This window comes from Phanerochaete carnosa, assembly GCF_000300595.1.
Source record: "Phanerochaete carnosa HHB-10118-sp unplaced genomic scaffold PHACAscaffold_4, whole genome shotgun sequence".
Taxonomy (NCBI): Eukaryota; Fungi; Basidiomycota; class Agaricomycetes; order Polyporales; family Phanerochaetaceae; genus Phanerochaete; species Phanerochaete carnosa.
The window spans coordinates 484,150-508,227 of record NW_006767631.1 but is presented as its reverse complement, the minus strand read 5'-3'; the positions used below and the strand labels follow the sequence as shown (position 1 = coordinate 508,227).

General features: G+C 50.5%; 6 protein-coding genes across 6 annotated transcripts; 3 read left to right on the top strand and 3 right to left on the bottom strand.

Annotated features, from left to right (window-relative positions):
• Window positions 1-862: 862 nt before the first annotated feature.
• Window positions 863-1,832, bottom strand: PHACADRAFT_91681 (uncharacterized protein; the record flags this gene model as incomplete). The annotated part of the gene is made up of 3 exons (XM_007394145.1): window positions 863-1,132; window positions 1,338-1,471; window positions 1,667-1,832. Coding segments are annotated over 3 exons (570 nt in total), but the record flags the coding sequence as incomplete, so codon positions are not given.
• Window positions 1,833-6,804: 4,972 nt separating this feature from the next.
• PHACADRAFT_27236 (uncharacterized protein) lies at window positions 6,805-9,942 on the top strand (the record flags this gene model as incomplete). Its single annotated transcript, XM_007393981.1, has 4 exons — window positions 6,805-6,807; window positions 6,864-7,288; window positions 7,345-8,095; window positions 8,128-9,942. The coding sequence occupies 4 exons, from the start codon at window positions 6,805-6,807 to the stop codon at window positions 9,940-9,942; spliced, it is 2,994 nt and encodes a 997-aa protein (XP_007394043.1).
• A 3,093-nt stretch (window positions 9,943-13,035) lies between these two features.
• On the top strand, window positions 13,036-14,685 carry PHACADRAFT_193971 (uncharacterized protein; the record flags this gene model as incomplete). Its single annotated transcript, XM_007394144.1, has 1 exon — window positions 13,036-14,685. The coding sequence occupies one exon, from the start codon at window positions 13,036-13,038 to the stop codon at window positions 14,683-14,685; it is 1,650 nt and encodes a 549-aa protein (XP_007394206.1).
• A 2,429-nt stretch (window positions 14,686-17,114) lies between these two features.
• Window positions 17,115-19,535, top strand: PHACADRAFT_193970 (uncharacterized protein; the record flags this gene model as incomplete). Its single annotated transcript, XM_007394143.1, has 3 exons — window positions 17,115-17,501; window positions 17,559-17,641; window positions 17,900-19,535. 3 exons carry the CDS (start codon window positions 17,115-17,117, stop codon window positions 19,533-19,535), a joined length of 2,106 nt encoding a protein of 701 aa, XP_007394205.1.
• A 627-nt stretch (window positions 19,536-20,162) lies between these two features.
• PHACADRAFT_183061 (uncharacterized protein) lies at window positions 20,163-22,266 on the bottom strand (the record flags this gene model as incomplete). The annotated part of the gene is made up of 6 exons (XM_007394142.1): window positions 20,163-20,494; window positions 20,555-20,770; window positions 20,804-20,984; window positions 21,037-21,114; window positions 21,187-21,629; window positions 21,801-22,266. The coding sequence occupies 6 exons, from the start codon at window positions 22,264-22,266 to the stop codon at window positions 20,163-20,165; spliced, it is 1,716 nt and encodes a 571-aa protein (XP_007394204.1).
• Window positions 22,267-22,617: 351 nt separating this feature from the next.
• Window positions 22,618-23,797, bottom strand: PHACADRAFT_183060 (uncharacterized protein; the record flags this gene model as incomplete). The annotated part of the gene is made up of 2 exons (XM_007394141.1): window positions 22,618-22,980; window positions 23,105-23,797. The coding sequence occupies 2 exons, from the start codon at window positions 23,795-23,797 to the stop codon at window positions 22,618-22,620; spliced, it is 1,056 nt and encodes a 351-aa protein (XP_007394203.1).
• Between the last annotated feature and the right edge of the window lie 281 nt (window positions 23,798-24,078).

Here is a 24,078-nt window from a genome sequence, read left to right as displayed (position 1 = left end):
ACATAATCAATAGGAGATTATCATCGCCTAGACTCTTTCCCAACGCCAGCGTCAGGTAGCGGCCGGTAGCCCAACAATCCACAGCTGTCGAGCGTCTCACATTCATGCCTCGGGTGTGTGGCAAAGTCTGCTCGGATGAGATAACATTAAGCTTTCATGATAGGGTACCAAACACTGATACTTGCCTAATAGGCGTATGGGGAAGGCCCGGCTACCACCTCACGTGAGGAAGCGGGCAATCCGATGATTTCCTCTTCACTTGCACGTTCAGCAGACTGCAAGACTAGAACGCCGCCGGGTTCCACCGACCCGTGCTGATAGGCAAACGACGTGTCCGTCTGGCGCACGAAACCCTCTTCGAATTCATCTTGTGGCTCATCTGCACCCCAGTTGTGGTCGTCTCCATCGTCTTCATCTTGGCCCGAGTGGCTATGGTCCAGAGACTCTCCAATACTTCCAAGGAAATCAGAGGGCACTCTGAAGCTGACAGAGAGGCGAGAGGTGTGCTGTGCATCTAAGCTGCTTTCGTTGGTGGTGTAGCTGGGTTGACGGAGGTTGAGTAGAAAGCGCTGAGCCAGCAATGCGGGCTATAAACAAGAGTGTTTAGTCAATGAGCATATTCGCCCTTCCGAGTTGTAGATAGTTACCATGTATCTTATGACGCTGCTCGCATAGGTGCCCTGTAGACAAGGAATCAGAAACATCCATAATATAAGTCTGTTTTGGCATCAGTCACATCAAAACCACTGTCTTCAGAGTATGTCAAGAGGTTGAGAATGTTCATGGCCAGGAGGGCACTGAGAGTTCATGTTTCAGACAGAACCCGGGTGGGTCACTAGGAAGGTTCATGACATTAAGTAGCTTACAGGAAATAGAGGGTGCCTAGAATAACATTGTATGAGTTACATTGCGCACAGGAGAGAGAGAGAGAGATGCGCTTGCCGTCTCGGAGAAGCACGGTGGAGATAGACAGTCCGAGGTTTACTCGTCGCATCTCTATGAGCTGCTTGAATGACTTGATCCACGTCAGCACAAGGACAATGATGTCGGCAGCAATCAAGCTGCATCTGGTGAAATAGAGTACTGCACACATTGAAATGACAATTAACAGTGTAAATATGAGAAAGGCAGGCTCACACCTAAGAAGAGCAGTCAGCATAGAACCAAGTAGTACAACAAGTCTACACCTACTCTATGTTCAGCTTCCATGAAATGTTGGCAACACTGGCACATGCGGAAAGTAGTGGAGTATCCACGTATACATGTGCAGTACGCGCCCACTGGAACTGAACTCAAGTCAGTATAAATACTATATGACTTGCTAAAGAATGACGCACAATATTTGTTCCAACGGGAACTACTCCGAGTATGAGTGGGGCAGCGAGGCAGACATATTTCATTGGTGAACCCTGCCAGAGTGCGTACACACGCAGAGCAGAGAACACTACATGGCAAACAATTGGTGAAAATTCTTGCAATTAAACAACAATTATGGCGATACTCACATGAGAGCAACACTGTGCCTATCAAGTACACAAGCATACCTAGCATATATCCTGGGATGCACCTTGTGCCAGATGCAATTATTCGTTAGGGAGATTTGTACAGAATAGAGTGTTCGCCTTTATAACAATAATATGAGTCTAGGCTACCTTTTATAATTTACTGGACTCACACCATATGTATGTTGGGGGTGTAGCATCCAGAATCGAGCCGAGAAGCATGAACCACCGAATACCAAGCAGCAGCATCGAGGTGGCCGTGAACCTTCTTTTCCAAACTACGGCGACCTCTTGGCCCAGCGTTATAGTATATTCATAGACTACAAGGCCTGCAAACAAAGTTTTTCAGTGAACCACTGCCGGAGTTAGATAACACCACAGCATACAGGCTACCGAGTTTATGATATAGTTAGACGTCAGACTGGGAATATATGGTATAAATCAGTGGCATAAACAGCGTGCTTTAAAGGGAGAGAATACGTACGTGACTAAAAACCGCTGCCGCATGTCTTCGCTTGACTCAGTCATGTCGTTCGTGGTGTGCTGAAAGGTTTACGTTGGCCAGTGCAGGCCGACAGGCGCACTCACCTACAATTTATATACACCGCAGCCTCTAGGATCATCGCGGAAAGAGCCTCCATACCAGACATTACTTGACAGTTGCTAGCCGTTACGAGAGCAGGAGATTAGGTGTGATGCGGTGCCTATGGTGAATATTGTTGCAGTTTGATTATTTCTGTGATTGAACCCTGCTATAACTTTGTGGGAGCTTTCATCACTCGAGATGGGCTTATTAGCCGCATTTTTTTTTGGAAGCAGATCTTATGTCATATAGCGCGGAATCATTATCCATTGAAGACGATAGCATGGCAAAACTCGAGAGAAGAACTAGTAGGACGTCGAATGAGAGACTATGGTGACAAATCGCAGAATGCGCACAGCTGCCAACAAGCATCTTTGAAATGCAACTTAATTGAGGGTTCGCCTGACTTTCTGGTTCTTCTATTCGCATTACCGTTGTGGTAGTATTTAGCCTCATCGCTGTCTCTGGAACAGATGCAGACTTGCTGTCTGACAAGCCGGGTCTCCAGAGCACCCATGCAGCTGACACTGGGTATCAACGCCCGAGATAATCTGATGAGTAAAGTTTGGCAGATGTGGGGCGCACCGTGCATTGCGATGGTATCTGACACGGTCGGCGGTGTTAGCGGTACGGCCTGGTCGCGATAGTTATTGGCACCCGTAGTCGAGAACGCGACGTTGAACGTCATAAATGTAGTGAGGAAGCCATGTGTGACACTCGTTTACGTGGTGTAGAGGACGAGTCAGGGCATGGAAGTGCTTAGAGACAGTGCAAGAGCGGGCGCCGCCCGCGTGGAAAAGCGCGCAGGGTTTGTGGCGCTTACCTGACTACTTCCATCACCTACGCCGTCGCCAGGTTCGATAATGTCAATAACTCAACAGTGATATCCACATCATAGCCTCTCCCTCGACGGGTTTCTGTTTTCCTTGTATGCTAGCTGTGTCACTACTCTTACTACGCGTTGCGCGAATCTCTCGCCTCTCGCTTTGGCATTTCCAAGCACCACATGAACTACTAGCTAAAGGTCTTTACATCCACTGTACTCCTAGTTGCCAGCAGTCTTTTGTGCAGAAAGTTCTCGAACAGGTTCATCAAGATGCTGCAAAGCTGTGCTTTGTCGTCTTCGCTCAAGACTACGATATTCATCGGAGCGGGCTGAAGCTGTCGTTCTATCAGTGATCTCTCATGAGCAGCGCCAGCGTTCAGCGTTACCAGCGCGACAACGGAAGAGATGTTTCTTCGGACAAGCCCAAGAGCAGTCTCTATTTCGGGTGTACAGCGTGAAGGCGTTCGAGCACGCAGCCGAGCGTTCATTACCATCTTTGGCACAGAGGCAGCCATGCGGGGCATAATGATATGCATGTGTATCAAAGCGGTGCGTTTCTCTTTCAGAATTTAAGCCCGTGAAGCTCATGTTTGTTCCGTTGTAAGCCTAGGAGCTCGTGGAACGTATGCACGTATGGAAACACCTATGTATTTGCTCCGCATACACCGCGCATCGGGAACGAAGAAGACGTCGCGAGGGCATGTAACTATCATCCGAAGATGGAGACACCCTGTATCTCAGTGATGGCGGTAGATGGACTGAGCGGCGCAGTTAGACGGAGGGAAGTGGTTGAGGATGGCGCACGAGCAGGTTGGGTTCTTGGGTCAAATGCGGGCACCGCCTAGGACATTCAGGGCAGAGGGCAGAGTGAAGAGGTAGAACCATGATTGCAACTAAAACATCAAGAAGTCAAGGTGCGTCTACTGCGCATGTATGTGTCCGTCTCGTTGATATCGTCTGAAAGCGATGCTCATCGATACACATACGATAGAAACTGAACCACTCCGGCTTGTCTGGAAGTGCAAGTTGTTCTGTCACCACTTTGCGGCTAGCAAGCTACTGCTTTCCAAAGGGCGAGCTCTAAGATCCAGCGCTCGGCGGACATGAGCGTCATCACGAGCGACCACACGGACCCGTTCACGACATTGAGCACATCACTCAAACTTGCTATCTCTTCTTGATGCGCCCTGGCTGATGTTAGTACAAGCTTGCCACTACAAGCATGTGCTTCCGCTGCCTCAGCTTGGCCTCATCGAATCCATCACCGGCATCACCGACTTGCGGTATTCATTCACGTCCCAGCGTACCAAAATGCTCTCCGCGATCGCCGGACACATCTCGAAGTAGGACCTGCTCGTGCCTGGGCGCAGATGACGCGGGTGCGCTTGCACGAAAACGTAAGCTTTGCTTGCTGAAGCTCTGGAACACATAATATTTGACTTACCCCTCTGGCGCAGTCTACTCGCTCTCAAAGGATCTTAGATGGGAGTGCGGTTACGCGGGAGGTGCTGTCGTCGATAATATTAACCATCGGCGTGGATCTAGAGTCATGGACGATAAGCTCAAGCATGAGCAGTTTTTGGCCTTCACGCGGTCCAGGATGACTACCTTATGCACATTCTCTACTAGCAATTCTGTACCGAGTGACCTGTCTCCTGTACATTGCAAGTTTGGCTGACCGTGTTGAGGCACCGGGCCTTAGATCACATCGAGATCAACAGCAACCTGATGTTCGTGCCAAGGAACGAACAAGATGGTTGTGATGAGCGTAGCGAGCCTGCCGTACGTCTCTTGGTATTGTGTCACCACCCCTTCGCTAAAATCAGAGCAGCTGTGCGAGCAGGATGGGCCTTAGAGCTGAGCGCAGGCGACACTCGAGTTGGGAGGCAGACTACAGGGCGGAGAGACCGAGATGCAAGCGTGGGTATTTATCGAGGAGAAGCGTGTAGCAGGTGCGCGCGCTACTCAGATGCATCCACTCTACGGTATTGACATTATCCAGAGAAAAATCCCATGACTACACGCATGAAAAAAGTTTCGCGATAATCTCAGCCTAGTTTTAATGAACGTATTACTTTGTACTACTCTGCGAAAGCCAGGCCGCCGGCTGCCAATGGCAACAGTGTACTCCAAAACTCTGCGCCATCGGAACTAACATCTCTATACGGGCCCGTTTGTTGCCCTCAGCACGCTCCTCAATCACATCCTCTCGTTCGCAATACGTCTCGGCACACGTCAGTGAAGGTCAAATCGCCGATGGCGCCCCTCCTCGACTTCGCCGAGCCCCTCGTTAGCGCCACCAAATCGCAGCTCCCGCTATTTCAAGTGCCAGTCTACCGAGCCGCTCAACACTATTGAAATCAGCCCCGCTTGTCTTCGACCGCCCTTCTGCACGATCTAATGGACACGGTTATATCCCCCGGCACTTTGGGCACCGCGTCATTCGTGGCGACGTCAGCTCGCATAGGGTCTGGAGCCATCTCATCATCAATCGACTCCTGACACGTAACGTTGACGTTGATCTCGTTCTTCAAGATTCGGGCGGACAAATCTCCTGTGCTGTACGGAAGCTTGACAGCCAATACACCGCCGTCGTGTATGTAACTGACGGTTTACAATCAAAATGATTGAACAAACGCCTGACTAGTCTGATGCTACTCGGCGGACAGCCAGGAGTACAGGCGCGAATTCAATTTGCTAACCGTTAAGTCTCTATTTGTGCCTAGTGATGTGCGGGCCCGGCTTGGGCTCAAAGCCCGGGCTTGGGCTTGTGGCGACGTCAAGCCGAGCCCTGAGCCCGAGCCGAGCCCGAGCCCGGCCCAAGCCTTGGGCTTAAGCCCGGGCTTGCTCACAATACAACGAGTGTTCCGGTGCTATCAAAAGGGAATGTATTTGGGTGTAGTAGATCAATACTGCATGTACTCACTAAATGATAACCTCCAGAAGATCTACACCTGCGGAACAAGTCGAGTCGCAGCGAAGTCCACGAGCGTGCGCCTACGGCAGGCACCAGATGGTGACGCACAATCGTGCTCGGCGGGAGCCGTTACATCTAGAATATCTACATTTTGTCTTCTATGTGCATATTAGGTCGCTCTCTCCTTATTATGAACTCAGGGAACGGTAACGGAGCCAGCACACCCAAGCCTGGGCTTCCGGGCCGGGCTTGGGCTTGACTACGCTCCGAGCCTGGCCTTGAGCCCGCTGCCAGGCTTGACTCGGGCCAGGCTTTTTGGGCCGGGCTTGGCAGGCTTGGAGGCTTTGAGGCCCGGCCTGCACATCACTATTTGTGCCTGACAGGCTGGCCGTTCGCCTAACAGATTCCTGAGCATGAGGAAACGAGCTCTTCCAACTTGCAACCGTAGCTACGAGCCTACTTCCTGCTAATAAAATATTGGAAGCTTCCTGAGGGCAGTAACTAACCTTACTTGCATCTTTGTTTCATCCAAAATATTTTTCTCGCCGCGAACGAAGGATGTGTCCAATGAAATGACTGACTTTGCGAATGCTTCAAGCCTTTGAGCCGGGGACAGCTTTGAACTCCGCTGATGCTCGGCATGCATCGGCATTCTCTCGGTGTGGTTCAAGCGCTTCTTGTCTGCCACGTCTCTTCCTGGACGGTAAGCCCACACAATCTCTTGCCATATAGGGGCATCACGTGCATGCTCCCGCCATCACCGCCATCACTCCTTATCTCAGATGTTCCTGCCCGGCAGTTTGGCTACCCGCAGGACTTAGACATGCTCGCGCCGCCGCTCCCAGTATTCTTCGGCTGTTTCAGCCGGTATTTGATACATTTAAATATAACCCTCGAGTCTGTAACATGATAAGTAATGGATACCAAGTACTTTGAAGGACATAAGTAAATACAATAAGCAGTCAACATCATAGGTATGGTAAGCTGGACATCCCTTGTTCTGTGCTGGAGAATTCCTGCGCTATGCAACAACAGCTGCCAGAGAAAGTAAACCAAGCATCCATGGTTGTAGGAAGACCCACTCAGAAGGCACCCTCTATCAGAAAGCCGTCTAACAGTGCCAAATCGAGTTTCAGGGGCTTTGTACACCACTCCGAGGCGAATGCAAGCAGCCACAAGGCCCCTAAAGCCTCTCGAAGCCTTACTGACATCTACCTCGATTACCTTGAGCTCACTGCCAAGCAAGAGACAGCAGTATACAACCTGTACGCCCAGGAGAAGACATTTTCTCAGGAATTTTCAACAGAAAATGTGGAAGATCAACTCACTGCATCCTCTATCCTGGCGTCGCACCAGCTTGACTTCACAACACGGGAGTGCCCAGGGAATAAGTGGAAGATTCGGTGGTCGATTATTTCAGGGAAGGGAAAGGAAGAGGTCTGTAGGGCCCTTTACCAGTGGTGTGTGTCTAAATCATCGAAAATAAGACTGACTCACCTCAAATCCGACACTCTAGCTCTTGCGGTTATGATCACACTGTATCTGGAAGCAAAAAGCGTTACAATCCGATTCCATTTACGGGCTGCTTAGCCCATGCTGAGGTCATATACGAGGTGCAAACTCACCGGGTGCTCCTTATCCGCGGGTTTTTTGACCATAATGAAGCCTGTCAAGCAGCGGAGCTATTTCGAGCTCCAAGCTGGCCTGTCCACCCGTCCATATCTCGCACAGCTCTCTGTCAACTACAAGCAGGCTTGTCAATGAATGCCATCATGGAAGCAAACAGAGTGGCGGTCGATACTCACGATACTCGTACCTACCCCGAGATGCCAGATGACATCTTGCACTCTCGTTGGCGGTGGATCTTAAACAAGACAGACTCTCGGTCGCTTTACCGGCAATTCCATCGCATGCAGGATGTGAAAGTAATGTCAAAAGCATACATTAATCTCGACGAATGGCTTGACTTGGACTCACCGCATTTCAACAAGACCCTCCATAATGCTATCTTCCACTACGCACCTCAAACAACCCGTGAAGAGCGCCTCGAAGCCTGCATCATGACACCTGAGATGCGAGAGGCTGCATGGAAGTACAGCCACCAATCTCAGGTGCTTCTTGATGGGACGTTCGGGGTCTGCAACTCAAAGATCCTCCTATTCATTGTCATGGATATCGACGAGAACAAGAAGGGCGTACCCCTTGCATTCCTCCTCTTCTCTGCCCCCTCAGGGAACAAGCATACAGCTGCGGGGTACAATATCGAGGTCTCACCCGCTTGCTTGAGGCATGGCGGCAGTCGATGGGATCTCGTAATGGCGAAGAGTTCACCGTCTCTGTGGCAATTACGGACATGGATCTTATGGAGCGAGGGGCCCTTGTTCGCGTCTTTCCAAACATACACCTGCTGATATGCCGTGTCTATCTACGCCATTCCTGGAGGAATCACCGCGCTAAGTCCGTAAAGGGAGACACAACTGACCACTCTATCATCCGTGCACGGCTAAAACGCCTTGAGGACTCGCTCTTGGAAACAGAGACGCATGGAGCGGCGCTGCAACTTGTGGCAGAAGAACGCCAATGGCTGGAGAACTCGCGGGATGCCAAAGCTGGAACCAACTCACCTACCTATCAAGCTGCTCAGGGTGGCCTCGCCCATCTCGAGTATCTGGAGACCTACTGGCTCAGAGCGGCACTGTGGGAGAGCTGGTCCAAACATGGGCTACACACCGCAGCGGCCATTTTGAAGCATCCAGTGGACGGCGTCATCCCAACAACTAATCACCTTGAATCGTTCAACAATGTTCTGAAGAATCGCTTCCTCCACCGCCATCAGAAGGGTGGCCGCCGCCTGCGTATAGATGTTCTCGTCAATATCCTTGTTTTCCACGTATTACCCTCTGTCTTCCGGCAAAGGCGGCTTGATGCACAAGAGGCTGCCCGGCGCGAGGCAATTATGAGAACGTTGCCAGGTGGACAGGCTCTCATTCAGGCACGCCAGTTTGCGTCTTCGGCTGCACCCCTCGAGCCGCTCGCATACTATGTCCCAGATGAAGCTCGGGAGCATGCCGCCGGACAGCTTGTGATTGGCCAGCAGATTAGCGTGCCTTCACTCGATGAAACCAGCAAGGCACTCACCTTCCAATGCTACTCCGCACTCGCCACACAAGGCGAGATAAATCCTGTTGAGTATACTGTCAGTCTCGGCCTCGACGGGTACTCTTCTTGCACCTGTCCAGACTTCAGCAAACGCGGAGGCTTCTGCAAGCACATGCGCGCTGCTATCTTGCGCGGAATCCTTCTAAACAAGTCAGGGGTGCGGCTACCATTCGTCCATATTCCCAAGACAGTCGAAGAAGCCCTGGAAATCCGTGCAAAGAGGCGCATCCTCTCCATTCCTATCACCGCACCCGCTCCCACGCTGCCACCTGCACTGCCCGCTGCCCCGCTCAATGATGCTGTGTGCACTATCAATGAGCTTCTCCATGATGCAGAAGATGTTATCAAGGAGTCGAGACTCACAGGTTCTAGGACCGCAGATATAGAGGAAGCAAATAGCAGTACATCAGACGACAGCGATCAGGACGGCGTATCCATTCCCCAAGATGATATCAACGCAACATCCTCTGAGTTTGACGCCTCCGAGACTGGGTTCAGCAGGGAACCGAGTATTGCCACGACTGCTGAGCTTGATGACAAGTTTGATATTGCGGCAGTACGATCCGCGCGTGCAAATACGAAGGGTATTGATGAACAAACTATAGGACGAACTCTCATGGATCTCGAGCGCGTTGCCCCCAAGCTCAGCAGACTCGCACCTCTGCTTCATCCATTGCACCTCGATAGGGCAAACCACGACGATATCAACCGCTTCGTTGACGTTTGGACATCAATGGAACCAATGCTCGTGGAAATATCCCGGCTTCTCACGGAAGTTGGCGCCCTGCCGAATGGCACAGGGCCAGCAGCGCACTCACTCTCGTTGCTCAAGAAGTGTCCAGGTACACCGCCGCCATCAAAATCTGGATTTTCCAAGTGTCCTAAGAAGGTGCCGGCTCTGGGTCCATCTCCCGAGAAGGCTCAGAAGCGAAAAGAATCATACAGCCACCATTAGAACATGTTATGAGCTCAATGATGTACCAAAACAACATATATACAATACTTATTTACCACACTTAGTACTATACACCATTGCCAACATGCTGACTGGCGGCGGCGCGAGCACGTCTAAGTCCTGCGGGTAGCCAAACTGCCGGGCAGGAGCATCTGAGATAAGGAGTGATGGCGGTGATGGCGGGAGTGTGCACGTGATGTCCCTATATGGCAAGAGATTGTGTGGGCTTACCGTCCTCTCTTCCTCTCCCATTCTCCATTCACTTTGCGTATACCTTCACTGTATCTTCCTTAAGCTACGGTACAAATCAGGTTGTGCTACAGCTCAAGGAGTAGCTTCCTGATTGATATGTCCTTTGGTTCAGCAGCACCTACACTACTCTGACAGGTATGTCCCCATATATTCTGTGGTAGTCGCAGCTGACGATTATCTAGATGTGTAATCATATGTAGCTGGCATGTCGGATGATAGGTGTCACTCATGTAAGCTCATAAGTCTGCTGTTGTGTTTTAAGGGCTCACACTTTTAGCTTTGTGCAGGGTATCCATGCAAGTCTCAGCAAGTCATGACAGATGTGAAGAGTGCACTAAGCACAGTGTCTGTCTGGAAGATTAGCATGTACTGTAGCGTAGTAATAGTCCCTAGAGCTTTGTATCTTCCCTAGTTTCGTCAGGAATATATTGCTTTTTATTGTCAAATTTTCATGCAAATAGAGCGAAAATTCAATGGAAAATGCGTAATTTATTCAAACGGGTACTGCCGACGTATTCAAACCCCGCTGCAGAACATCTCGGAAATATGGAAAGATCAGCCCATTACCCGATCTCGTTAGCTAACCGTTAGAGCTTGCCTAACGGTGCACTGATGTTATTTACTTATCTTTCTGACAGTTAGGTAACGAGGAGACGCGCGTCACGTACCGCGCAGTGAACTGTTCGGTAACGGCATCAACTCATTTATACCTCACGGCGCGCCGGCGGTGTACAGGTCTAGAGTCTACAGGCAATGAACCTGAAATACTTGTGGAGTACGAACAGTGCCTGTTCTTTGCTTCATTTTACACGTCCAACCTACGCTAGTCGTCGAAACGCCAACTGTGCGTTCGACTCAATCAGGCTCTGCGGCTGGCATGCGTGTCGACAGTACTGAACGATTGCCCGATCGAAGTTGGAGGAGAGTCGCGCACCGCTGAGTTTTGCAACGATGACCGACGATATACCAGAACCTAATAGTGCGCTATCCTTGAATGCACAATCGAAACTACTTGAATACCGTCACCAACTATCTCTTCCTCTGCAGACACCGACGGCACCTTCAGCCTATGCGAACTCTGCGAATTCTCTGGTATGCACCGCAGGTGGGCCTGGATGTAGTAGCAGTCGCCGCGGCCACTCTCTCTGCCCATGTCAGCCAGCACGTCTCGTGCATAGATCTCTCGCTAAACGTCGCTCCTGCCCACGTGCGTCATCTGGTAACTGCTCGTAGAGAAGCCCTGGATGAAGTCCGCAAACTCCTCGGCTTTTACATAGACGTTCTCCTGTAAACCTGTGGATGCAGGCTCTCGATTGTTCACCCCAACCGCGCGGCTCCAAGGTGCAAGACATTTGCTAGCTCTCCATTCTCACGGGCAATGTTCTCGGCTTCTTGGCGGTGCCTCTACAGTCCACCCAGAGGATGGTGGCATATACGATTGATGAGAGAAAAGGCACGGCCTTAGGGACGTTTTTGGCCCATCTCCCAGCCCGGTGCAAGCATCAAACCCATTATTTCCCTTGTGGTCAGTGGTTGCAGCAGCGAGCTCGACACTGTCTCTTTGTCTGCTTGCATCGTGAGTATCACAATGTTGTATGGAGGTTCTCTCATACTGACGCCGCCTGTCAGGCTTCGTTGGTCTGCATTTACTTCAGCATTCCCAATTCTGTCTACGCGTCCCGTCGCCTGCGGCGATGGCATGATTGTCAAGCATCATAGCAAGTCTATGTGTATGAAGTGGTTGTCGGCTTAGGTTCACCTGCCAAACGGCTGACTCATTTCCCCCTCACTGCAACTGGTTTGAGCTGTGTTCGATGGCGCGGTCCGTGCAATAGTTGACATGCTCATTGTTGGTGTTTTTGTCCCCGACCACAAGTGAATAATGCTACTGCCAGCACATCTATCTCGGTCTCACGGTCATTTGATTGCTGGCTTCTCGCAGCGGGTCACCCTCACCTGGAATCTCCAGATACGTCAAGGACCACGGTGACAAGTGTTTAGACCAAAGCGATAGCAAATTTCATGCCAGGGCCACACTTTTCTCATATGTATGGTTCTTTCTCTTGTAGCTCCAGAACGTGAACACTAATATGGTGTCTAGGCAGACTATCTCTGTGGCTGTCGCGAACTTTTGTACTGGGTCACGCCCTCCCTATTAAATCAAGAGTTTCAGTTCAGCAGCCCAGACATGGGAACCTATTAAGTTACACCGGACTAGCCACCCAGAAGTGCCTAAGAGCGGCTAAGACACACTGAAGAATTTCAGAAAAGCTCAAAAAATGGTGCAAGCAAAAATCGAACCTGCAGCCTGAAAGTAACTGCAGTGCACTATACCACTAAGGCATAAGACCTTGCAAATATAAGGTTGGAATTGCCCTATAATACCACTTTTCTACCTTAAAGTCTTAGGTGCAATATTATAGCCAATTATCAGGCATTAAAGCATTGGAATGTAATTGTACAAAGGTATATTCTAATGGCATGGCTAAAACATTGATGTGGCTAAGACACCAGTGTGGCTAAGACATCAAGTCATTAAATATTTGCTATTGATTCTGCTTATTGTACAAATGTATATCCTGATGGCATGGCTAAGACACTGACATGGCTAAGACACCAGTGTGGCTAAAATACCAGAGCAGATGAACTATACTCAAGTGGAATCAATAGCAAATGTTTAATGTTCCAATGTCTTAGCCACACTGGTGTGTCTTAGCCATGTCAGTGTCTTAGCCATGCCATCAGGATATACATTTGTACAATAAGCAGAATCAATAGCAAATATTTAATGATTTGATGTCTTAGCCACACTGGTGTCTTAGCCACATCAATGTCTTAGCCATGCGTGAACTCAAGGGCCGGCTCTTGTCCACTCACTCAATGAAGCCCTCAGACAACCTGGCGCTCATGGAGCAACTGAGCGGCATTGCAGCAAAGGTGTCCTCTCTCACCAACAAGTGCCAGAAGGCTCTCGATGCCCCAGCTCATCCCCCCATGGGCTTACAAGGTTCGCTCCATGCCTCTGCCCGAACGGCTTTGGAACAGAACCGAGGGAAGAAATGCCCGGCTATCTTTCTGAGTGACCCACCTGCTCCGAGTGAACTGCCTGCTAAGAGGCAGGCCACCGACGGCGAGAGTCAACGTGTCCAGGACCCACACGCCATCCTACGAGACTGGAAATGGGGCAAGATCGCAGCTATTGGCCCCCTCATGGACGCATGCAAGGGTTGCATGCCCCCAGAGTCGGCGTTGGCTCTTACAAAGATCTTTGAGTTCCGCCCTAGGAAGAGTGGGCCCCCACCAGGTGTGCCGACCCCCGCCACGTACGCAGCAACAACGAGTGGGCAGCTACAGACAGGTGGAACTCAGCCGCCCTCAGCTCGTCCTCCTACCCCTGCACCCACCAAGGCTGCGTCTGCTCAGCCCAAGCCCAAGCTGAAGGCTCTGGTGGTCCATGTAGCGGCATCGTGGGAGCTCACAAAGATTCTGCAAGTTGTCTTCTCAACGGTGGTTACGAACCTGGCTCATCGTCGCGAGGAGGGTGACGTCTGCATATGGGTTTGCGACTGGCTCCAGCATATTGGCGAGGAGCCCAATGAGGTCATTGGGCTCAACTGGCACAATGGTGGCGTCCATGTAGACATTCGTTTCCAATCTCGCCTGACGGTGGCAATGCACGACTCCTTGAACAAAGGCGCAGACTGGTTCGCAAACACCACTGGAGTGACATGTGCAGCCACAGTCAACTTCTACATGCCCATTACACGTATCACGGTGAAAGCCCTGCGAACTCATCACAAGGTCACTAACCAGGAGCTGCCGATAGAGGCAATTGTCTCTGCCATCGCGCAGGAAAACCCATGGATCGCGGACAGGTTGCTGCACCACATCCAGTCCCCGAAACCGTTCTGGATGGACTCCAGAGGAGGCTCGGGCATGTTTGTTTTTGCAGCCTATGACAATTGCGATGGCATGATCAGTGAGGGGTGGTGCAAGAGGAGGCTCTGTGTGTTCGGGGTCAACCACAACATTCAGCATCACGACATCGCCCTGTGGGTTTCACTCTGTAACCAGTGCTGGCACTGGGAGCACACTGGAGGAGCATGCCGGGCGAACAAGCTCTTTTGCTCGAGGTGCTCGCTACCTCACATCGACGTGGATCATTCCCGGTTCTGCATCCACCCGCAGTGCCAGCAGGCATGTCTCTCTACTATGGAGGCACAAACCTTCTGCGAGCATGTCTATTGCGCAAGTTGTGACAGCGTTGAGCATGCGCTGTCATCTCAGGAGTGCTCCTACAGCTGCCACGCGGGTGACCGGGATGCAAAGAAGTGGTTCTCAAAGAACCCCGCCCAGTTTTCTGCGCAGGATATGCGTCAACGTGGAAAGGAATATGATGGAGAAGTTGCCGTCGGGGCTGAGAGACAATGCAGGCAGGCTCTGGTGGCTGTAGAGGGTGCGCCGGAGCTGGACGATGTGATGCCTTCTTAATTGCTTAGGATATCTTGTGTCACCTGTATATTTTATGAGTAATACACCCTCTGATGCTTCTCCTGCGCTGTCATATGTTTCAATCCACAGTGGTTTGCCTCATATGACTCAGACGGGCTCAGTGCCAGGTTCCCTGCCAGAGCTGCCACCTCCCCTTGACCTTGATGCCCTGCGTCGCGTGGCAGAGCAGCGCCTTGCTCAGCAAGATGCGGTGCCCCACAAGACTGAGTCAGGTACGGCACATCGTGCGAATGTGGATTTGACAGTAGGCGGTGACACTGGCCGGCTCCTCTGGTGTGTGTCCGCAAACGTCCAGAAAAGTGCTCACAATCATGGATGCCTACTCAATAATAATCGTGATGCGGATGTTGTGCTAGTACAGGAGCCCTTCAAGGGGCATATAAAGACTGTTGCATCCACATCCAATCTGGATGGTGACTCCTATTTTCACACTACAGCTCATCAGAACTTCATCTGCTTGGGCTATTCTGATGCCACCATGGTTCTGGTTTATGTGCATATGTGATGGCACAAGGCTAGTCCACAGCTGCGGTTGTCAGCTGTCAAGCATGATGATGCTCTATGTGTCACCATGCACATTGGGGGGAAGGAACTGTCCTTCCTGAATGTCTATAATGATTGTAAGACGTTTGCTGCCGTTAACTACTTACTGGACTGAGTGGACATGCTTCCAGCCATTTCATTCATGGCAGGGGACTTCAACCTGTGTGACACACAGTGGGACTCTGGACAACGGCGCCCAAACGCGACTTCAGAAACTTGCTCAGGAGCAACTGGGCCTCATTCTGGCCAATGACCCGAACAGACCCTCGACTTGGCTCACTAAGAAGACTGGTGAGAGCGACAGTGTCCTGGACCTGGTCTGGGTTGACCCGCGACTAGACACAGTGGATGGGCTGCACGTAGATGATCTTGGCCGTGGGGCAAGCAATCATGCGGTGCTGAGTTGGGGTCTCCCAATACAGGGCGAGCCCAATCTTACCCCTAATGTCAAGCACGGCTCAGAGGAGGGTGTGGCGTATGTGCGGTGGTGTTGCTTGCTGTTCAATGCCCTTCCACTTACGTATGACTCTCGCGAAAATGTCGAGAACATTGGCAACTGGCTCGGGAGCCGGTTAGACAATGCATGGAATGAGTCTGCAACCACACCTAATGTCACCCGACACTCAAAGTCATGGCGGAGTGCAGAATGCAGTGCGATTGTCAAAGATGTGTGCGCGTTGTGGTCACTGCGTAAGGAGCTTGTATCACAGCGCAAGCACTGGCAGACACTGGTGGTACAGACTGGACACAACTTTGACTTGAGCTGGCACCGTACAGTGATGCAGCTGACAAAGAAGATTGTGTTTGTTACAGGTCATATTGATCGAGCGAATAGGCATATGAAGGGAGCTGTCCAGCAAGCCAAACGGACTCACTTTGATGAGCTCATTACGAAAACCCACCCATCAAAAATCTGGGACCTGGTCGGGTGGACCAAGCCCTGGAGAATGACTACAACCACAGGGCTTGTTGACCAGGCAGGGGTTCCAGTTGATGAGCCAGAGTGGCTTGTGGAGGTGCTCCAGGAATAGTTCACACCTGCAAACCCGAGACCAGTGGACTTGTCAATTCTGGATGACATGCCCCAGCTTGACAAGCGCACCTTTCTCCAGTTCTCGACGCATGAGCTGCGCGAGGCTCTTTGCAGCACAAGTAACTTCTCTGCCCCTGGACCAGACAATGTTAGCTGGTTCTGGCTCAAACGCATTGTAAAGGACCAGTCAGGGTGTACCTGTGGCAGACCCCAGCCAGATCATGATCACTTCAACGTTGAGGAGAGGGTTCTAGCCTTTTATAATGCACGCATTCAGTACGGGATTCACCCGACAATCTTTAAGCGGTCATGTACCGTGGTTATATCCAAGCCGAGCAAGCCTGACTACTCCAAGGCCAAGGTGTACTGCCCAATCGTATTGCTCAACTGCATGGGGAAACTTCTTGAGAAGATGACTGCGCGGAGGATGCAGTTTGACTCCCAAAAGTTTGGCATTATGCATCCGTGTCAGTTTGGGGGTGCTATGCAGCATAGCACCTAGGACGCCGGTATCCAGCTGGTGCATAATATTCAGCAAGCCTGGAAGCGGGAAGTTGATTTGTCCGCCCTTCTGCTAGATGTGTCGCAGTTCTTCCTGTCCATTCATCATGGGATGATGGCAGCTGTCTTGCAGAAACAGGGCTTCCATAGCAGCCTGTGTGCGTACTTTGAGGACTATCTGGTTGGACGCCAAACAGAGTTCATCTTCAATGGGCATTAGTCTGGTCCCACCGACTTTTCCACAGGTGTAGGCCAAGGGTCTGCACTCTCACCTATTTTGACTGGCCTGTATGTCGCACCGGTGCTGCACCTGGTTGCACCCCTTAGCACCATGCTTGAGAGCAACACCACCTTGGAGTTCTACGTAGATGACTGTCTGATCCATGTTGCAGGGAAGCTTGTGCAGCATGAACATTACGACGGGCTGATCTACAACAACTGGTTGCTCCGCGATCTGTTTGGGAAGATTGTGACACGCCTGGGGCGATTGGGCCTGGGGGTCAAGGTTGACAAGTTGGAGCTGATGCACTTCCGGCGGGCACGGGATGCAGCTTGGAACGAGTGGGAGCCACTGGGACCAAAGCTGAAGCTTCAAGTTGATGGCCAGTCGCACACAGTAGAGCCTAAGCATGTCATGCAGTACCTGGGGTTCTACCTGGACCCGAGGCTGTCCTTCCGTGAACATGTCCAATTCTATGCCACAAAGGCGTCCAGCACAGTCAGTGCCCTTCAGATGTTGGGAAACTCCAATAGAGATCTCACCCCAACTGACAAGCGTCGATTGTATATCTCGAATGTCCTCCCGATTCTCACATATAGTGCCCAACTGTGGTGGGACCCAGGCTGGAAGGGGAAGCAGTGAATCCATCGATCACTGCAGCGGGCACAAAACTGTGCAGCCAGGTGAATTACAGGTGGATTTCACACCACTCCAACAGGAGCCTTGGAGATGTCTGCAGGCCTATTTCCAGTGCAACATCAGATTGACAAGTTCATGAAAAAAGCATGCTTACGCACACAGACTCTCCATGATGGGCATCCCACAAGGGCACAGCTCCTCCATCCATTGTGGTGAAAGGGTCCACTTAGTATCTTGGCTCCGATGCCATTGTGCAGGAAACCTACCCAGGATGGTATCACTCCTATAACACATATTGACCAGCTAGGACGCACCTGTACTGAGGAGTTTGCTGTCCTCGAGGCGGAGTGCCGCCCAGGTGACCATGTCAAGGATGTCTTTGACAGCCAGGTGACCTTCCATATGAATGTTGTGGACAGCATGCAGGCTTCCGTAAAGGTGGATGGTGACAAGTTGGATTGGTGGGTCAGGAACGTATTTGTTCCTATGGTCATGAGTGTCGAGGGCAACCCGGCATGTGCGTTAGTGTTCATGGACAGCTCTCAGAAGAAAGGAGAGCACATACCTGGAGGCGTTGCTGCAGGCGCAGCGTGGGTTGTAAAACACTGGGAAAAGGTCCGGTGGGGCCAATTCGGATGCAGAAAGGCCACTCCGTATAATGCAGAAATGGCTGCACTGGCACAGAGCCTGAATGAGGTCATGCGTGACCTGCCAGAGTCAGTGTCGGACATTCATGTCTTTGCATACAACAGGACTGCACTCACGTCCATTCTGGCTGCGGGAACCGGCCCTGCACAAATGCTGTCAGTTGTGGCTTGCCAGTCGGTCCATCCATGGCTGGCCTGCTCGCCCGAGCATTGGATCCACGTGTGGTGGTGTCCAGGTCACCGCGGCATGTACTGGAATACAGTTATCGACAAGGACGCCAGCCTTGAAGCAGCCGAACTGTCAGGTGAGATATCCTTCGCGTACGCGAGGCAGTGTATCACAGCAAACGCGTATGCAGCTTGGCGGAAAGACATGCAGAGGCCGGCCTACCGAGGGCATAATAGCCTGGTGCAAAATGCTGACTTTGAACGGTGCAAGCACACATCAGCAAACTGGTTCTTGAGGACGGCGGAACACTGCCCAACTTATCTGGCGCGGCTAGTTCAGTTCACCAGTGGGCACTTCCCCTATGGGGCTTTCTGTGAGCATTTCAATTTCGATGAGAACCAGCGGTGCTGGTATGGGACGGCTGATGTCAAGACTCGGGACCACATCTGGTTTGACTGCGATCTCTGGATTAAGAAGCACAAGCCGCCGGATGACGAGATCGCATGGTGGGGTCAGGGTGAACGAAACGCCCTGAGAGCCCTGGACCTCCTCTCTCCCACCCCGCCGGGCATGAGCTCGCTCAAACACTTCCTGCAGGACTGGAGGGAGACCCCGATTGACCTTGATGACGTCGCTGAGTTCTTGCGACTCAACCCTGCGGTGGAGACTTTCACCTGGTTGGAGCTGGTGGACCAGGCGTTGGCGGATAGGGAACAGGGTGAGGAGGACTCGCTGGCGCTCCTCAAAGCTGACCTGCACATAGTGCAGCGCAAGAAAGCGTATGAGATGTGGGTTGCCACACACCCGAGTGTAGATCTCGCCTCGTTCACCGAATCGTACGCCATCGAGGTGGCGGAGGCAGTGGCCAAATTGTTTGAAATTGATGAGTTGACCCTCGTTGCGCTGCAGGCAGAATTCGGGCTCCCTGCGGCCAAAGCGAGGGCACGTCAGGCACGCTGGAGGGGTGACCCTATTGGGACGCCTGCTATCTCACACGTTAGGATGTTTCATCTTCTCTGTCCCTCTTCTTTCCCTCTTTCTTTCTTTCCCCTCCCTTGTCTTGCTCAGTCTGTTTAGTTCAGTATGTATTTATTAGGTGCTCATGTACCAGGTTGTACACACTAAAAGAATGTGGATTTCAAAAAAAAATTGTCTTAGCCATGCCATTAGAATATACCTTTGTACAATTACATTTCAATGCTTTAATGCCTGATAATTGGCTATAATATTGCACCTAAGACTTTAAGGTAGAAAAGTGGTATTATAGGGCAATTCCAACCTTATATTTGCAAGGTCTTATGCCTTAGTGGTATAGTGCACCGCGGTTACTTTCAGGCTGCAGGTTCGATTTCTGCTTGTGCCATTTTTTGGGCTTTTCTGAAATTCTTCAGTGTGTCTTAGCTGCTCTTGTGCACTTCTGGATGGCCAGTCTGGTGTAACTTAATAGGTTCCCATGTCTGGGCCGTTGAACTGAATCAGCTCATTAAATGACTTGTTTACACTAGGCTCATTCCCATCCAGTCTGGTCTTTCAGGCCTCTCTCACTTTTGCCATTTTCTGCAAGTGCTCGAGGCTCTCTGACTGTACCAGCTGGGCATTCATGGGCTCTGACCAAGAGGTTCCCATAGCCTTTCTAATTTGATGTTTCCAGCCTCAATACTCGAGTGCCGTATATATATAAATAACAAAGGAATGTAGTGGAGGTCAATACATATATAAATTAACATCTTCTTCATTATTAAGGGAGAAAACCTTCTTAAGGGGCTCATCAAGTAAGTGCTCCCAGGGCAGCTGTTCTTCACCCTTGACATCATCGAAATCATCACTCAGAGGTTCGTCTGATGCCCCTGAGCTGTCTGAGCCATCTGGAGCCACTGGCAAGCTAATGCGACTGACCACTGTGCCAGTCACAGATGAGCTATCCAAGTGGGTGCTCACATGGTCGGGCTCATCCTTTTCGTGTTTGACAGAATTAGTTTTGTGAACCGCAGTGGTAGTGAGTTGCACGGAAGTGCTTTTGGGGGCACTTTCAAAGGCTACGTGTTGACATAACGCATCAGGTGACAGTTTGAGTTCACCAGAGAACAATCACTCACTTTCATCTGCGCTGACAGACTGATCACCTGCAGGAGCCTGAACTGCTGGATAATCTGAGAGCACAGGGATAGGATCTCCAACAACTTGTCGCAGGTGATGATGCCGGCGCAAGCACTCAAACAGACTGTTATAATCTGCAAGAGGGCCAATAAGCTGCTGTGCACCAACTGCCAGGACGTCCACCACAGTTGCCTTGTTCTCTTTGATGATGCACCCTTGGAAATGCAGAGTATACACTTTATACTCACGCATGGAATCCATTAAACAGCTGATATCATACATCAGATCTGGTGGAGCATGCTTGCTGCCTTGGGCAGACCCAAACACTTCATGCATTTGTGTAGCGAGCTTCTGCAGTTGAATGACATATGGTGAGATGATTTTGAGCCATTCCCATAAAGCATTGCTTCCATGGGCTTTGTACAAGGTCTGTGAGGTGCAGGTCAGGACACCAATATATGCAGAGGTTTGAGGGACACACCTTAATATACAGGTTCAAGTGTTTTTGGAGTAAGTTGACAGGAATGAAGCCGTTTGGATGCCCAGTAGGATTAACTAGCTAATTTTTTATGATGATTTCTCTAGGGCACATTATTAAAGAATAAGGGAATAGGTTCAGTTGTGTGGTTACATATAGCAGCTCTTCCAGCCAGACATGTGTCAGATTGTGGATGAGATGCAGCATCTCATAGGCGTACTTTGAACGGCCGGTCCCACGATACATCAGAGCAAACATTTTCAGCACAAGAAGTACCCGTCCTGAGTTGCCGACTTTGATTTCATCACAGAACTCACGGAAAATAAGCAAACTACGAAGGAAGAGAATCACATTCTCTACCACCATGTTGCCCTTGAACAGGCTCTCCTGCATAGCCTGGTCACCATGTTTGCGGAGCTCTCTGAGACGGTCTCGGCACATGCGATCAACAGTGGCACCACTTGCATATCGCTTGTAAATGAGTGCAGCATGAGCTTCGAGCTCATCAAAAGAGGCGCCCTTAATATACTCCGCCAGTGACTTCCCCGAGACCAGTTCCAAGCAGTGCAGCACCCGCGCATACAAAGAGACAAAAACTAAGTCTCGGCAGGTGCAGTAAGGTGGGAGACTTGTGAGAACAATGGGCTTTCACTCCAGGATGGAGTTGTGAAAGGTGAGCGAGCCTGGGTCATACAGGCCAAGGTTCAGGTAATCTCAGTGCATGTTGAGAACACCGAACACAGCGTGCATCTGTGTGTGGAACAAACCAGGTGAGAACACTGGGTCCAAATATGACTGTTTTGGATTGTCGTGACCTGCATAGTTGTGCATGACTGATTGTAGGCATGAGATCGAGAGCTGGTCACCGCTGATAATCTTCACAGTGCCAGTCGAAATGATGTGCAAATCGTCTCCATTATACTCCAGTTCTCTGAAAATCGTATCGACAACCTCTGCGTCGCCAGTATTTGAGCTCTCGTCAATCTCCATGGATGGCAGTGGGAAAATCTCCATGACATGCAAGCCAATACAGCGTGAACTGTGCGGTAGTGTGGCTGCGATCTGGTTGCAAAACCGTGAGAAACCTGGTTCACCAAATGCGAGAATGATGCAAAGGATGTTATGGCACATGCATGCATGAAACAGAGAATGGTTGGTCAGAGTTAAGTGGACATCCTTCATGGTGAGTGGTGGTGCAGTGTTGAACTTTGCAAGAACTGTGTCAACCTTCATATCTGACAGATCTGCTTCATACAATGGGAAAATGGTGGCGCAAGTACCATTTTCTATTGTTTTTATGTCTGACGGTCTGCTCTTCTGTTCAGCGCATGAAGTTGATGTTGTTGTAGACATGCTCAACAGGCTGCTCGCACACAAGTTGATTAGTTGCCACTCAATGGGACAGTGAAATCGTCCTGAGAAGGCCAAGGTTTCAGAATGTTTTCAACCCCACAAAGCTTAGCAAAGGGTCGACGAAGGCTTGACATCGACCAGACGTAGCCTCAGGTAAAGCATCCTATAGAGTGGTTGGTAATCAGCCGCATGCTGCAGATAGGTACCTGGGGTGCATTCTCTTACATTTTCTTAACCATGCTCATGCTGGTCAGTTTGCAGATCTTCATCTTCAGAGTCCAAATCAGTTTCGGCATCTGATTGCAACTCTCTAAAGGTGCAAGCAGGGGGTATACCAGTCACTGTTCTCATTGGATTGAGGATATTGTTAACAGAGAAGTGATCCTGCAATCTAAGCTTGAACAGCAGCTTTCCAGCTCGCTTCTGTGTCCCCGTAAGTGTCAGATAGCTGCTGCAGATGCCCAAGGTATTCAAAACAGTGATCATCTGCGAAGTTACGCCTGATGCATATGCAAAAAGGCCAAGTATATGCTTCTTCCAGCTGTTTAGCTGACTGCATTCCTCAAGCAGATCCAGGATGGTGGACGCAACTCGCTGTGACAGTGTATCAATAGCACGTCACATCATATATGTGAGTAAAGCTCACTGTTTGCTTTCGCAGCATGGATTTTGGTGATAATTCTCACAGCTGCCTCCCAGTTGTGCTAAAGGCTTGAACCAGCTGCAAAGAGGTGGGACAGAGTTCTTGTATGCGAGTATATATGGATGGCATGCTGAAGCCCTGAATAAAGGTCTCATCAATTGGCTGAAGTCGCGACTGAAGGAATCTGTCTTTAGTCGAAGCTTGACCTTCTAAACTGATCTTCTTGCAGAGATACTGGAGAGTCCACTCATGTAACACTTCTCTGCCCATTGTGCTGTTCTGCCAAGATGTCCAGAAAGACAAAACCTGCTTGACACGAGCACTGTCTCTAAAGAACCCATAATACCGGGATGCACCCTGCTTGTACTTGGGATCAGAGATATACTTGACGACATCGCTCCAAGTGAGTCCACGAGATTCAATATACTGTAGCACATTCTGCAGAGCACTGATGTCGAGCTCCGGCAGGTTCTCCTTGTTGTCTGCATGGCTGCTCGCCTCTGAATCTCCACGGCCATCATCAGAATCTGCTTCGGCCTCTTCAAGGATAGTGGGCAGAGCAGGTAGAAGGCCTTGATGGCTGGTGGGATGAAGTATCCCTACATCTGCAACCGTGCGGTACTGATTCCCGCGGCCAATGGGTGATGAGTTTTTGTACTCGGAGGGGTGAAGAGGTCGGAGTGGGGAGGATATTGGCAAGCTGAGTGGGCTCGAGCCAAAGAGCCGTGCAACTTGTGAGTATATATCTCTGTCGCCAACATCGTTCATGGCTGACTTTGCACGTCATCGAAATTCACAGAGGAATGGGAGGTACTTGCAGGAGGAGAGAAGGGAGCTTGTTGAGCAGTTTCAAGGCTGACTTAAGCTGATCACTTTACTTCTGAAGACTGCAGCATGTCTCTCTCGCTGTCTCCTCTCATTGCTTCGTCTGCTTTGTCCTGTATATCCTACTCTACTACAAAATAGCTTAATGCCTGTTCTCAAATCTTCTGTGCATTGCCATGCACCTTACAGAACTCAGAATCCACAATCTCGTCCCAATATTCCAT